The sequence below is a fragment of the Pogoniulus pusillus genome, chromosome 18 (assembly GCF_015220805.1).
Source record: "Pogoniulus pusillus isolate bPogPus1 chromosome 18, bPogPus1.pri, whole genome shotgun sequence".
In the NCBI taxonomy this organism is placed as follows: Eukaryota; Metazoa; Chordata; class Aves; order Piciformes; family Lybiidae; genus Pogoniulus; species Pogoniulus pusillus.
In genome coordinates, this window is record NC_087281.1 from 6,798,767 (window position 1) to 6,813,917 (window position 15,151).

Below are 15,151 nucleotides of genomic sequence, written 5' to 3' on the forward strand. Positions count from 1 at the left end.
TACCCTGCTTTGCAGTAAGCATAGAAGATTAAGATGTGAAGGGATGTCCTATTTCACAAAGCACTAAAAATCAGCAAATGTGTGCTGATTCTAATTCTGTGCATATCATTTGAATGTCTACCACATTTGTAATCACGTGTATGAAACACAACCCAAAATCTTTGAAAAGCATATATTTCATAAAACAATTTGATTTTTCTTTTCGTTCAATAGTTGTATGAAACTTCTCTAGTACGTCATGGCTTGATGATACTTGGACCTAGTGGATCTGGAAAAACAACGGTCATAACAATGTTAATGAGAGCACTGACCGAGTGTGGCGAGCCTCACAAGGAAATGCGTATGAACCCCAAAGCTATAACTGCTCCTCAGATGTTTGGAAAACTGGATTCTGCAACTAATGATTGGACAGATGGAATCTTTTCTACGCTGTGGAGGAAAACACTGAAAGCTAAAAAGGGTGTGTGAATACTCTGTGCGTGGTATCGTAGAAGTACTTCTTAAATGATGTGCTGACAAAGCATTTTGGCCTGCACCAGGAACAGTGTGGCCAGTAGGACAAGGGAGGTTATTCTTCCCCTGGACTCAACACTGGTCAGGCCACACCTTGAGTCCTGTGTCCAATTCTGGGCCCCTCAATTCAAGAGAGATGTTGAGGTTCTAGAACGTGTCCAGAGAAGGGCGATGAAGCTGGTGAGGGGCCCGGAGCACAGCCCTGTGAGGAGAGGCTGAGGGAGCTGGGACTGTTTAGCCTAGAGAAGAGGAGGCTCAGTGGTGACCTCATTGCTGTCTACAACTACCTGAAGGGACATTGTAGCCAGGTGGGGGGTGGCCTCTTCTCCCAGGCAACCAGCAATAGAACAAGGGGACACAGTCTCAAGTTGTACCAGGGGAAGTCTAGGCTGGGTGTTAGGAGGAAGTTGTTGGCAGAGAGAGTGATTGGCATTGGAATGGGCTGCCCAGGGAGGTGATGGAGTCACCGTCCCTGGAGGTGTTCAAGCAAAGCCTGGCTGAGGCACTTGGTGCCATGGTCTAGTTGATTGGCTAGGGCTGGGTGCTAGGTTGGAGTGGATGACCTTGGAGGTCTCTTCCAACCTGGTTGATTCTATGATTCTATGATTTTGAATTTGATAATGTGAGAAACTTCTTGAGAGAAACTATAGAGAACATAGATGGGCTTAGAGGTTACTTCTCAAGAGGGGATAACAGTAGTATAACTACCTTTAAAAAAGATTTATTTCATTGCCACTTCAATTCTACAGTGCTGATGTGTTTTTTGGAAGCTGGAAAATTATAATTCAGATTTAAGATAATGTTTTTCTCCATGTTTTCTCATATGTTGATTACTCTTATTTATATTTTAGGATTGGAATACTGAAATTCCTTTTTATAGTAGTGTTGGGGAGGGGAAACTAATTGGTACGAGATGATATTTTCCAAAATTACTACTGTTTCTTAATGTTGCTATTCAGAACTGTTGCCACCACTGACCACTAATTTTAATAATATTTGGGTTCTTACATGCTCATGGAAACATTCTATGGAGAATATCTACACCTAGAAATAAACAGCTTCTGGTCAATATGCCGCTTGCCCAGTAGCTGGGCTCAAGCTCTCTCTGCTCTATGGCAGCAGGCAGTAGAGAATCACAAAGAGGCATTGAAGCATTTACTCACAGATTATTATTATTACCCTCTCATGGGGGCTGGCCACAGTCCTGACAGTGCCAAAATGCTTTCAGGGGACTCTGTCTTGTTGGACGTTGAGGCTTGAATCTTCCTGGCTTCTGGGGACAGGATGCAGACGATCTCTGAGCTTGTCTCCTGGCTTCTTCTGGATGATCTGTGTATGTGTCCAGGGATTCTAGGCAGGACCTTCAGATGCAGAGGCAGATGTGGTGCAGTCTCAGCACCATGTCACGCTGGCCACACAGGCCGATCGCCTGCAGGCATCCAGGGTCTGCTCCTGGTAACTGGCGGCAGTGGAGTTTAGCAGGCAGCAACAAGGCAGTGTGCAAGAGCAGCAGGGCTGGGCACAACAGAGAGAGCAGGCACAGAGCAGGGGAGCAAAGCAGGGAAGCAAAGCAGGGAAGCAAAAGCAGGTTGTTCATCTGCCTATCTCCTTTTATCAATGTGGGCTGAGATTAATTGCCCTTTGGACACAGAACAGCCAATCAGGATGGCAGTTAGCCAAACCAGACCATATTAGGCAAAGCCACAGGCTCACTTTTCCCTAATTTGGGCAAAGCACAGCCTTGCACTAGGCAGGCACAAGCTAAGTGTGTGCACCTTACACCACAGGGCCCATGGCAGGCCAGACTCAGTGGCTCCAGGTTCTTTTGTGTCTGTTTCCCATGCTTGCATCTCTGGTGGAGCAGAAAAACATGCCTAGGCAAGGCAGAATATGGATAAGCCTATTTTGGGCCTATCAGGCCTACCACAACAAGCAGTTAATTTGTATCTGAAAAAATATAGAATATATATAATAAAAAAATTAGATTCTTCTGGGGAGCCTTGTTAGAAGGAGACTCTTAAAAATAAAGTTGAATTTTACCTATATTTCCACTATTGAAAATTTCTGCTTTCAGAAGGAAACTTGAATTTTAATATTCAGTTGCCAAAACTTAGACTTTTTCATCTGTATGTTGTAAAATAAAAGAAAAACAACTAGAGTTTCAGAATTTGATGCATGATTATAGTTTTTATTAATTTAAATGAGATCTGTGAACATTCAATGCCTTTTGTTTAGCTGTCCAAAGAACCTTTGTTTCAGTTACAAAATGCTGAACTCCCCATCCATCTCGTGCTGCTCAGGACAGGGTGACAGAGAGAGGAAGAAGAGTTAGACTAATTTGAGAAGGAAGATGTTAAGCCTGGACAAAGAGAAAAGGGCTAGGGGAAAGGTGGTGTGATGGTTTGGGAGTTACCTGCCCCCACACACAATGAATTCATCCAGACTAGACTGCTGTCTGAAAGTTAAGGAATGAAGCTATATTTACAGCTTAGCACCATTATACAAGCAGATATTTACAATATATTGCACATATTTACAGCTATATACAGAAATATACAAGTTAAAAGTAATATTGGAACACAATACCCCTCCCAGAAATCAGAGTCCCCAGGAGGGGCCTCAACCACCCTTCCACCTTCTTTCCACCCCTCTAACTTATCCCAGAGTCTGCCTTATGTACAAGGTTTGTTGCGAGGATTGGCAAGGGGGGTTAGAAGCAGAATGATTAGTTGGATCACACAGATCCAAGTAGAACAGAAGCCCAGGGAGAAAACACAGACACCAACTCCAACAGATAGACACTGTCTTATCTGTGTTTGTGTCCTTGCTGTTATACATCTCAGCAAACTTATGAGTGAAGTAGACATCACCATTGTTTCCTTTTCACAGCCCATAATCTAATTTTTCCTCATTAAAATATTCCAATTAGCTTCAAACTAGCACGAGTGGTTTAGGGTTTGTTGTTTGTTTCTTATCATCAGAGTATACATTAATTTGCAATAAAATAATTTTTCCCTAAGTCAAGTCTGTTTTACCTGTGATAGTTGATAAATTATCTCCCTGTCTTTATCTCAATCTACAAGCATATTCACTGTGTTTTCTCCCTCTGTCCTGTTGAGGAGGAGGAGAGAGAGAGAGTGGCATGGTGACTGTCTGTCAGCCAAAGATAATCTCACTGCAGATGTTCAACATTATAAAGATATACTTGTGGCCTCATTTGCTACTAATTGTTCCAGACATAGTTCTGTAACTAAGGATGCAGTTCATACAGTCATGAACATGCACGGACATGGTAAAAATTACAATAAATAAAATCCATTTTCATACATGATTGAAGTCCTAGACCATCATTTGTGAACATATTTTCTTTCTCTTTCACTGTGGTGATATTCTCTGTTGATTTGTTTTTCCAGGTGAAAATGTGTTTCTGGTTTTAGATGGTCCTGTAGATGCTATCTGGATTGAGAATCTAAATTCAGTTCTGGATGATAACAAGACACTCACTCTGGCAAATGGTGATCGAATTCCCATGTCTCCTACGTGTAAACTGTTATTTGAGGTCCACAACATTGAAAATGCCTCTCCAGCAACAGTTTCTCGAATGGGCATGGTCTATATCAGTTCTTCTGCCCTCAGCTGGAGACCAATATTGCAAGTAAGATTCTCTGCCTATTCCTAACTTTTTACCTTGTTCTACATTTTACACATAAAAATACTGTGGATGATTTCAGGCTTGGCTGAAAAGGCGTTCCTCTCAAGAAGCTGAAGTTCTACAAAGTCTGTATGACAGAATCTTTGAACCAGCATACACATATATGAAATTAAATCTTAACCCCAAAATGGAGCTTCTGGAATGTAACTACATTATGCAGGTAACACAGATAGCATGTGAGTCTTTATGAAATGAGTGAGTATAGTTGTGATGGTTTGGGTGTTCCCCGCCCCCCCACACTTTAGAAATCACCCAGGCTAGACTCAGTTGGCTCTGGAAATATGAATGAAGCTTTTATTTACAGCTAGCATAATATACAAGCAGATATTTACAGTATATGCAGTTATAGACAGAAATAGACAAGGTAAAAGGTAATACAGAAACACAACAGCCCTCCCAGAAACCTGAGTCCCCAGGAGGGGCTCTCAACCACTCCTTCACCTTCCCCCTGCCCCTCTTAACCTTACCCCAGTCCCAAGGAAGAAATTGAGGTTCGGCCAGAGGTTTTAGGAAGCAAAGTGTGTTAGGCCAACTGGAAGGGTGTGTTAGAGAGATGCAGCTCCATCAGCAGCCCAAGCCAGAGTGAGAAAAAAATGGCAAGAGTGTTATCTAATGTTTTCATTTCTTCTTCCCATACTTCTTAGTGAGACTGTGAGTGAAGTAGACATCACCATTGTTTTCTTTTCACAGCCTGTAACCTAGTTCTTCTCACCAAAACACTCTAGCTAGCTTCAAACTAGCACAATAGTAAACATGCAGAAATAGCAAAGAGAACCTTTGAAAGCAGAACAATTAATTTGAAATGATTGTTTTCTCACAATGAAAACCTCATACCCAATCTTTGTTTCTTGGGCAATGTAAGAGGAACTGTTAGGAGATGTGGAGAAGGAAATTTTATTTCTCACATCATAGGTAGGCTAGTCTTCTGTTGAGTGGCTATTGTAGAATTCAATAGGTTTTCAGAAGCATGTTCTTAATAAGTTTATGGGTTTGTTTCAATTCTTTTAATACCAAACAAGTTGTGGTGTCAGTATAACCCTAGTGGCATTGTCAAAAGAGAGGGTGAAAAATAATTCTAATTAACTTTTTATTTCCAGATGTACTAGCTGTTATTCTGTCAGTCAGCTCTTCCAAGGTCAATATCATCATTTTTGTCTGTCCTTTTCTATCAAGCAGAATTCTACCTTGAGTGGAGTCCAAACTTTATCAGTGATTTATTAGTAATAAAATCATGGTGTTTGTCAGTCCTTTACTCTGTTGTTCCAGCTGATTTGAGTCTGCTGTTATCTGCAGATTCTGTCTCTGGATTTTCCATTTGTCCATGTAGTCTCAGTTTTATATTGATACTCTCATGTCAGTAGTGCCTTTGAATAAGAGAGTAGACAAGATAATATTTTGGATAATGCCTCAGTTTTAATATTACACTAGTCAATTTGCTGTCTATATCTACTGTTCTTTAGGGATTTAGCTTCAGGTTTTCAACAGTTTGAAGTCTTTTGCTGCAAATTAATAGCCACAGTAAATGCTGCAAAGATTAACTGTGCTGTATCAAATGAAGTTAGTGTATCTATAGAATCTGTGTGCAAAAGCACTGTACCTCATCAGTCTCCTAATTGATTGTTCTGGCTTAGGTCTCTTCATTAATTGTGGGATTCAGGACATGCTGCTGGTTTAAAAATTTACAGCCATCTCAAAAGAGTTACATCTAACAGCTAGCAGAGTAGTATTTCAGTTCTAAAATTCAGTTTTGGATGTTCACCCAAACATGCATGTGTACCAAATGATCTGCCATATGTTAGCATTCACATTTTAAGCTGTTTTTTGATCTATAACAGCTTCATAATGTGTATATATATATATAGTGGTCTCAGCTTTGTTTTCCTCTTTGTAATTTCCACTGACTTTCTAACTGTTTACCATCCTCCAGCCCACCTCATTAGGTAGACAAATATACTTCAGCTTTGGAGATTTGATACAGTTTTTGTTAGGAGTCATGCTACCTTACAAGCCTATTGGAAGAGTCAGTAAACTTGTAGCTAAAGAAGATTGGATTGATATGTTCTGTCTAAAGGAACAAAGGTGTTCAACAAAGTTCTTGATTTACACAAAAGCTGTGCAGTTGCAGCAGAAGACAGGAAGTTCATACCTAGATAAATGATTCAAAAGTACAAAATGTGTGATAGGAATGTCAGTTCCTAGGATGAACAGAGATTGCCTCTGGTCCTAAGGTTGCTTTGCTGGGGCCAATGTTCAGAATGTGCATAAGCATTTGAATAAGTTGTAGGCAAAGAAGTAAGTTTACTGATCATACTAAATTATTCAAGATAGTAAGGGCAAAACAGTTAACCATGAAGAACTCTAGGCAGGCTTTATGAGACTGAATAAATAGGTAATAAAATAGCAAATGAAATTCAGTGAAGGTAAGCATGAAGGGTTTCACATAGAGAAAGAAACAAACCATTCAATGCAATGAATAGCAGACCTATCTTGCCTGGGGATATTATAGACAATAAAGATTTATGTAGATTCAAGGCCAGTCTTGGTATTTTCAGGGTGGAAAAATCCATGTAGAATTGCTAAACTGAGAAATTGTATTTGGTTCAGAAAGCCCCAGACTGAAGAGAGTCCCAGCAGGGAGTACCATACCCAATGCTATCATAAGCCAAGATATTTTTTTCTTTGGTTTTACTCCTCTGTTGTGTCCACTTTTGGTTGCTGTTGTAGATGAGATGCTAGCCAGCAGGAAGCACCATACCCAATGCCATCATAAGCCAAGATACTTTTTTCTTTGGTTTTACTCTTCTCTAGTGTCCACTTTGGGTTGCTGTTGTAGATGAGATGCTAGCCAGCAGGAAGTACCATACCCAATGCCACCATAAGCCAAGATACTTTTTTCTTTGGTTTTACTCTTCTCTAGTGTCCATTTTTGGTTGCTGTTGTACATGAGTTGCTAGCCAGCAGGAAGTACCGTACCCAATGCCACCATAAGCCAAGATACTTTTTTCTTTGGTTTTACTCTTCTGTAGTGTCCATTTTTGGTTGCTGTTGTAGATGAGATGCTAGCCAGCAGGGAGTACTATACCCAATGCCACCATAAGCCAAGATACTTTTTTCTTTGGTTTTACTCTTCTCTAGTGTCCACTTTTGGTTGCTGTTGTAGATGAGATGCTAGCCAAACTGAAGTTTTAATCTAATTTGTTTCAGACACCTGTGTAGTTTTTATAAGACAGCTTTTTTTTCTCTTTTTTTCAAAAAATTGATTACAGAGTATTACTAAGACCCAGCACAGCATGAGCTAACTGAAAATCTGTTTCATTGTTTCAAAGACATATTTTGAAACAATACCCTTGTATAGAAAGGGAATATGAGTGGTATTATCTAAGGCAGTCGAACATCTGACTTCATGAGCAACATCACAGAATTGTAGATAGCAAATTACTAGAATCTAGTTCCTTAGAAACAGAATAAGGTATTTTAATGTGTTTTTTTAAAATGCAGAATAAAACTTAATGTGATAAATACATCAACTGACTGTAATTCGGATAAACACACTGACAGGTGTTGAAAATCCTTCCATGCACAAAGATGACAAGAAATGTTTAGGCCCAACCTACTTTTCTCAATATCCCACTAGATATTATAAAACCCATTCGAAAGCTGTTCTATTACATTAGATCTTAAATTACATTTACTATATGGGCATAATTTAAAAGGACAGTTGCTGATCAAATTACTTCAGTAATTTTGAAATTGTATCCAATGTAATACAGATATCTTTAATCTGTTTTCCTGGGTTTGTAGTTCTGAATGTTGTGGTTTCTTTGGCAGCCTGGATTGGTTTTCAAATCATGATTTAAAGTTTGAATACATATAAACAATACATGTGCTTGTTTGTTTAAAAATAAAACATGATTATGTAATATTTTCTTAATGCCTATTTTTTTTTAATATTTTCAGTCTATTAATCTTCTGGAGGGTTTGATTCCATCAAAAGAAGAAGGTGGTTTACAAACTACATCTCATCTGCATAAATTGTTCTGCTTTGCAATAATGTGGAGTTTAGGTGCCCTTCTGGAGTTGGACAGTAGAGATAAACTTGAAGCCTTCATTAGAGCTCATGATAACAAATTAGACTTACCAGAAATCTCCCCTGGCTCCAGTCAAACAATGTATGAGTTTTATGTTAGTGATTGTGGTAAGTAAAAGCACTACTATTACTTTTTTAGACTGGCACTTAAAAACTGAGAATAGCTTCTCTGGATTATAAAATTGCTCCTTTACTCCTTATGCAGTCACATGAGTGGAGATTTTTATGGACAATGGATTATTAACACAAATTCTGTATGCAGGGCCTCTGTGGATGTAGGGAATCAGAAAGAAGGTATAAAATGCTCATTGGTACCATGTTCTGATTTCATTTGTGTTGCAGCATGTGCTGCTTGTTAATCTCCACTTGCCGTGGGAACCGTGGCAAAGGCCTGTGGATCAGCATGATTAAGGCCCAGCCACGCAGGACTCCAGACGATTCAATGTGAATTATGCCAGAGCCAATTTATTGTGTAACAGTGTGATGGTTTGGGTGTTCCCTGCCCCCCCCCCCACACTTCAGAAATTACCCCCACTTTAGAAATTACCCAGACTAGTCTCAACCGGCTCTGGGAATATAAATGAAGCTATTTATTTACAGCTGGCACAATATACAAGCAGATATTTACAGTATATACAGTTATAGACAGAAATAGACAAGGTAAAAGTAATACAGAAACACAACAGCCCTCCCAGAAACCTGAGTCCCCAGGAGGGGCTCTCAACCACCCCTGCACCTTCCCTCTGCCCCTGTCAACCTTACCCCAGTCCTAAAGAAGAATGGAGGTTCAGCCAAGAGGTTAAGAATCAAAGGTGAGTGGAGGGTGTGTTAGAGAGATGCAGCTCAGTCAGCAGCCCAGCCAGAGAGAAACAAAATGGTGAGAGTGTTATCTAATGTTTTCATGTCTTCTTCAGCAAGACTCTGAGGAAAGTAGATGTCACAATTGTTTTCCTTTCACAGCCTATAATCTAGTTGTTCTCACCAAAACATTCTAGCTTGCTTCAAACTAGCACAAACAGCCCGAAATATGTGCACGCAGTAGAGCACACGCCTGCACATTAGCATAATTAGTCAAGGACAACCTACTACCTCTGCACAAACCATGCCTTGTTCTTCTCCTTAACGAGGTGTCCATTGTCTATCCCTTCTGAGATAAGGTAGCCTGCAGCTGGTGGGAACTAAAGGTCTGTTATTATTCTCCTTCACTCCATTCCCACAACTCTTCTGCACTTTGCATTCCTACAGCTCCCCTTTCTGCTTTTTCTTAAAAATGAAGGTAGCATTTCTCATCCAGTTAGCACATTCATCTTTAATTGCATCCACGTCATGTAATCAGTAATACATCTTACCATTTATAAATCCGTAAGAGTAGCATTTTTAATATTGTGAGTATTCCTATTTTGGCTAGTGTGATATTTTCCACAACAAATCTCTGTTTTAAACAACACACACAACCCATTTCACAAAAAGCTTACTGTTTTCAGTGTATATTCTTACATGAATATATCTATTTCTGTTATATCTAAATTCAGATTTATTATCTTTTTACAGCAATGTTGATTTAGTGTACATATACATAATTCCCATTCTTCTGGTCTAAAACATTTCACCAGCAATGTAGGAATGAGTTTCTAGGTAGACATCCTTTGTTTTTGTTGTTCTGTGATTTGTTTGAGGTTTGGGTTTGTACTTTTGTTATTTGTTTCATATATTTTTAAATTTAAATAGCTATATATAAATTTAATAAAGATGTATGTATTTAGCAGGATTGTAGACTAATTAGAGGCCATAACTCAGAATGTTGTTTAAATGAGATTTAGCTATATCTGAAAACACCCTTTTTTATACTTTTTAGTACCTTACCCATACCATCTAGGATCTTCTCCCTTTTCCTTTTTTCCCCTTTTCCCTATACTAACAGAAAGTTGAACATGATCCTGGCCTGTATCAGGAACAGTGTGGCCAGTAGGACGAGGGAGGTTATTCTGCCCCTGTACTCAGCACTGGTCAGGCCACACCTTGAGTACTGTGTCCACTTCTGGGCCCCTCAATTCAAGAGAGATGTTGAGGTGCTGGAAGGTGTCCAGAGAAGGGCAACAAAGCTGGTGAGGGGCCTGGAACACAAACCCTATGAGGAGAGGCTGAGGGAGCTGGGGGTGTTTAGCCTAGAGAAGAGTAGGCTCAGGAGTGACCTCCTTGCTGTCTACAACTCCCTGAAGGGAGGCTGTAGCCAGGTGGGGTTGGTCTCTTCTCCCAGGCAGCCAGCAACAGAACAAGGGGACACAGTTTCAAGTTGTGCCAGGGGAAGTACAGGCTGGATGTTAGGAGGAAGTTGTTGGCAGAGAGAGTGATTGGCATTGGAATGGGCTGCCCAGGGAGGTGGTGGAGTCACCGTCCCTGGGGGTGTTGAAGCAAAGCCTGGATGAGGCACTTAGTGCCATGGTCTGGTTGATTGGCTAAGGCTGGGTGCTAGGATGGACTGGATGATCTTGGAGGTCTCTTCCAACCTGGTTGATTCTATGTATGATTCTATGATCAAAACATTGTGAGATATTTTACCTTCATTTTGTCATGTTAGGTGATTGGGAGCACTGGAGTAAAAGAGTTCAGGACTATGTTTATCCAACTGATGATGTCCCAGACTATGCCTCCATTTTAGTTCCAAATGTTGACAATGTCAGAACTCAGTTTTTGATGCACACAATTGCAAAACAACAGAAAGTAAGTATAGAATTACTTTTTAAAATATGTACATACCATATAAAATAAATAGAAACTATTTATAAGGTAACTGGGGGTTGCAGTCATTCTTTATATTCTCTGTCTCTACTCATTGCTTGCCACGTGCATATTGTTCTATTTTTTTTTTTCCTAACATGAGTATTCTGTAGTGGTTTGGGTGTTCCCCACCCCCCCCCCCCCCACTTTGGAAATCACCCAGACTAGACTCAGCTGGCTCTGGAAATTTGAATGAAGCTTATATTTACAGCTAGCACAATATACAAGCAGATATTTACAGTAGATACAGTTATAGACAGAAATAGACAAGGGAAAAAGTAACACAGAAACACAACAGCCCTCCCGGAAACCTGAGTCCTCAGGAGGGGCTCCCAAGTGCCCTTCCACCTTCTCCTATCGCTCTCAACCTTACCCCAGTCCCAAGGAAGAATGGAGGTTCGGCCAGGGGGTTAGGAAGCAAAGTGGGTTAATCAGAGAGATGGCAGAGAGGCTAGAGGGAAATTCAGCTCGGAGCTCCCAAGCAGAAGTGCAATTCCCTTATCTATGTTTTGATTCTTGTTCTTATACCTCTCAGCAAGCCTATGAGTAAAGTAGACATCAGCACTGTTTCTCTTTTGTAGCCTGTGATCTAATCCTTCTCACCAAAACATTCTAGCTAGTTTCAAACTAGCACAATTTATTTCTGTGCACAGACAAAATGTTTTAAGTATTTTAAGTATTCTTTGTATAAAATATTTGGGTTTGTCATAAACGTTTTAACTCTACCTAGCACTTTTCTCAATGACATAAAACTTTGTTCTTGGTCTTTTTGCCATATTAATTTTTGTAATGTATACCTTTTTGAACAGAGAAATAACAAAAATACATTTCACAAGGTAGTTGAGCAAAAAAACATGAAATTTCTACTAGCCTTTAGTGTACCTTTTTCCCCCTCTCATTAGGAAAGCTGTAGTTGGTAGCAGTAGCCATAGCTATAGAAAAGGAGACAGCACTCCTTGTGCAGCTTTAACCAGTAAAAGGACCAGCATGATGTTATGACTTTTGACTCAGTTCACACTGAACAATAGTTAGTGAAATGTAGACAGGCCTATTTTCAAACAGAGTAAGATCTGAAAAATGCTCATTTTGCTCTAGCAGACTAATGCTAACAATAGCAATTTCCTATGGAAAGCAATGTCAGCTTGTGAAACAAGGCAATGTGCTCTCCTCTTCATAGCAGAAATATCACAAGTGTCTAAGTCAATATTGGAACCTATTCTGTTAAATTTTGGGATTTGGACAAAAAATTTGTTGGTTAGGTTTGATGAAACTGTTCCAGGGACCCTAATGTGTCTGTGCCTTTGATGCATCTGGCACAAATTATGAGAACATGCAGAATCTTTATGTTTGGAAATGTATCTTTGTACAATAATATGTATATTTGTACAATAATGAGTCTTGCCTTCACCCAGCTCTTCAGGCTGTCACAGCCTGACAGAGTGTCAAACACTCCCCTAGTTTTGTATCATTGGTGAACTTGCTGAGGGCACACTCAATGGCCTCATCTAGGTTGTTGTTAAAGATTAATCCCTGGGGAATGCCACTGGCTGCAGGCTCTCAACTTGACTCTGTCACTGATCTCAACCCTCTGAGCTCTGTTCTTGAGCCATTTTTCAATCCAGCTGATGTACCAATTGTCTGTGCCACATTTACTGATCTTTTCTAGGAGGATATTAATATACCACCGAAAAGCAGTCACAAAATGTATCCATTTCTTTAAAACAGGTCTGTTACATGTATTTGATTATAAGTTTTTATTTAAATTGTCTCTTACAGGCAGTTTTGCTCATAGGAGAACAGGGAACTGCAAAGACAGTCATGATTAAGGCATATGTGAAGAAATATGACCCAGAAGAGCATTTATCAAAGTGTTTGAACTTTTCATCTGCTACAGAGCCATCCATGTTTCAGGTAAAAGTGTAGAGTTTAAGTAACTCCTGCATATCATTTCCTTGCAACATATTTAAAGTGCACTTAGTTCTGATGATAAAATAAGCCATAAACCTTGAAGAACCTTTTTCCTCTCAATCACTTAAAACCTTTAAAATAATCTGTAAAATAGTCTTAAAAATGAAGTCTTCCAAATGTTATTGCAAAACCAAGCATCTTTCTAAAGGAAGTAATATAAATGTTATTAAGAACTGATGAAAAGTAATGACTTAAACATATATTAAAAAAAAGACTGATAGAATAGCTGAGTTTTTATGTTATGCATAAGATCTCCAACTGTGGTTTATGTCAAACTCTATGGCAGAATAAGGCAGGAAGCCTTTCACACATGCAAGATTAAGTGAACAGTCAGTATCTCCCAATGTGTTATATTTAGTGTCCCTAGAGCATTCCTGTCTTGAAACCCAGAGTTCCTTCTTTCTGGTACAGAGAGGCTGTGAAAGGATCTTTATTTGTGTCTTGTCTTTGCTGGAATCCTTTAGTACCTCAGAAGATAGGCTCCTTCTTTTCAGCTAGCTAGCTGAATACACAGCTCCCCTGCTGATTTCCAAGAGAGAGGTGAAACAGATGAAGTGCCTATAAACACTTGAAAGAACCACATGCAAGATAGTTTTTTAAGTCTGAGTCACTGTGCTAGTTTGAAGCTAGCTAGAATATTTTGGTGAGAAAAACTAGATTACAGGCTGTGAAAGAGAAACAAGGGTGATGTCTACTTCAGTCATAGGATTGCTGAGATGTAGAAAAACAAGAATCCATAGGTAAGGGAGTTGTTCTCTGCCTGAGTTCTGGGCTGCATTTTTCTCTCTAACCTCACCCTCCTTCTCTCTGTTTAATCCACTTGCTTCCTAAACATGCCCTGGCCGACCCTCCATTCTTCCTTGGGGAACAAGACAATGTCTGGGGTAAGGTTGAGGGGTGGGAGAAGGTAGAAGGGCAGTTGGGAGCCCCTCCTGGGGACTCAGGTTTCTGGGAGGGCTGTTGTGTTTCTGTATTACCTTTTACCTTGTCTATTTCTGTCTATAACTGTATATACTGTAAATATCTGCTTGTATATTGAGCTAGCTGTAAATATAAGCTTCATTCAGATTTCCAGAGCTGGCTGAGTCTAGTCTGGGTGATATCCAAAGTGTGTGTGGTTGGGGCAGGGAACACCCAAACCACCACCGTCACCGTTTTGAGGATATTGGAAAGATCAGGTGATTTTGGATGTTAGACATGCTACAGAATTCTTAATTAGTTATGTAATCACATTTTTTCTCTAAGCAATTTCTCTTTGTCACTTTAATCGCATCACCAAACTGACATATTATTACTAACAATATTCTGTATGTGTTTATCGTGGAACACTCAGCTAATTATTTTCCTCTGGGCAAAACAAATGACAGAAACTTTGAATATTTTTTTAATCTGTTTTCTGTTTCAAAAATTCTATGAATTCTTCTGTCTTTATAACAGTACATGCTACAGTACTCATATAGGGTGATACTTACACCAGTCCCATGGACAAATAGAGGTTTGGCCAGGGGGTTAGGAAGCAAAGTGGATTAGTCCAGAATAGAGGGTGAGGTTAGAGAGATGCAGCTCAGCCAGCAGCCCCAGTGAGAGTGGTTATCTATGGTTTTATTTCTTGTTCCTATACATCTCAGCAAGCCTGTGAGTGAAGTAGACATCACCATTGTTTCCTTGTACAGCCTGTAATCTAGTTCTTTTCACCAAAAGATTCCAGCCTGCTTCAAACTAGCACCTTCTTGTAAAACTGAAAAATGATTGAAGGAAAATATTTTCTACCATCTGTGAGGTATTTTTCTGCCATTGCTCTTGTTCTAACTACCTTCAGAACTATGAAGATATATTTCAATTAAATATCAATTGTCTAGTATGTCCTGCTTTTTTCTTAGGTCAAAATTCAGTCTTAAATGATTATTTTCACCAAATCTAAGTAGTAAGTATTATTTAGCTTACAAGGCAGCTGAGAAATCATGGTAAAAGAAGTCTTAAGTTGCTTCTGTGTGGTCTGTGGTTGTACTGCAGGCGTAAACCAACAGGAGAAATCCAAAGCAATTACAGTTTTCAGAGAGTGCATGATAGAATCATAGAATCATAGAATCAAC

General features: G+C 39.6%; 1 protein-coding gene across 1 annotated transcript in view; it reads left to right on the plus strand.

Annotated features, from left to right (window-relative positions):
• DNAH8 (dynein axonemal heavy chain 8) overlaps window positions 1-15,151 on the plus strand; it is a 173,005-nt gene that overhangs the window by 88,140 nt on the left and 69,714 nt on the right. Inside the window, exons 50-55 of the mRNA XM_064158308.1 lie at window positions 214-460; window positions 3,927-4,168; window positions 4,245-4,385; window positions 8,183-8,420; window positions 10,891-11,033; window positions 12,867-13,001. Coding sequence (XP_064014378.1) covers window positions 214-460; window positions 3,927-4,168; window positions 4,245-4,385; window positions 8,183-8,420; window positions 10,891-11,033; window positions 12,867-13,001 — 1,146 coding nt within the window. The remainder of the gene's footprint in view (window positions 1-213; window positions 461-3,926; window positions 4,169-4,244; window positions 4,386-8,182; window positions 8,421-10,890; window positions 11,034-12,866; window positions 13,002-15,151) is intronic.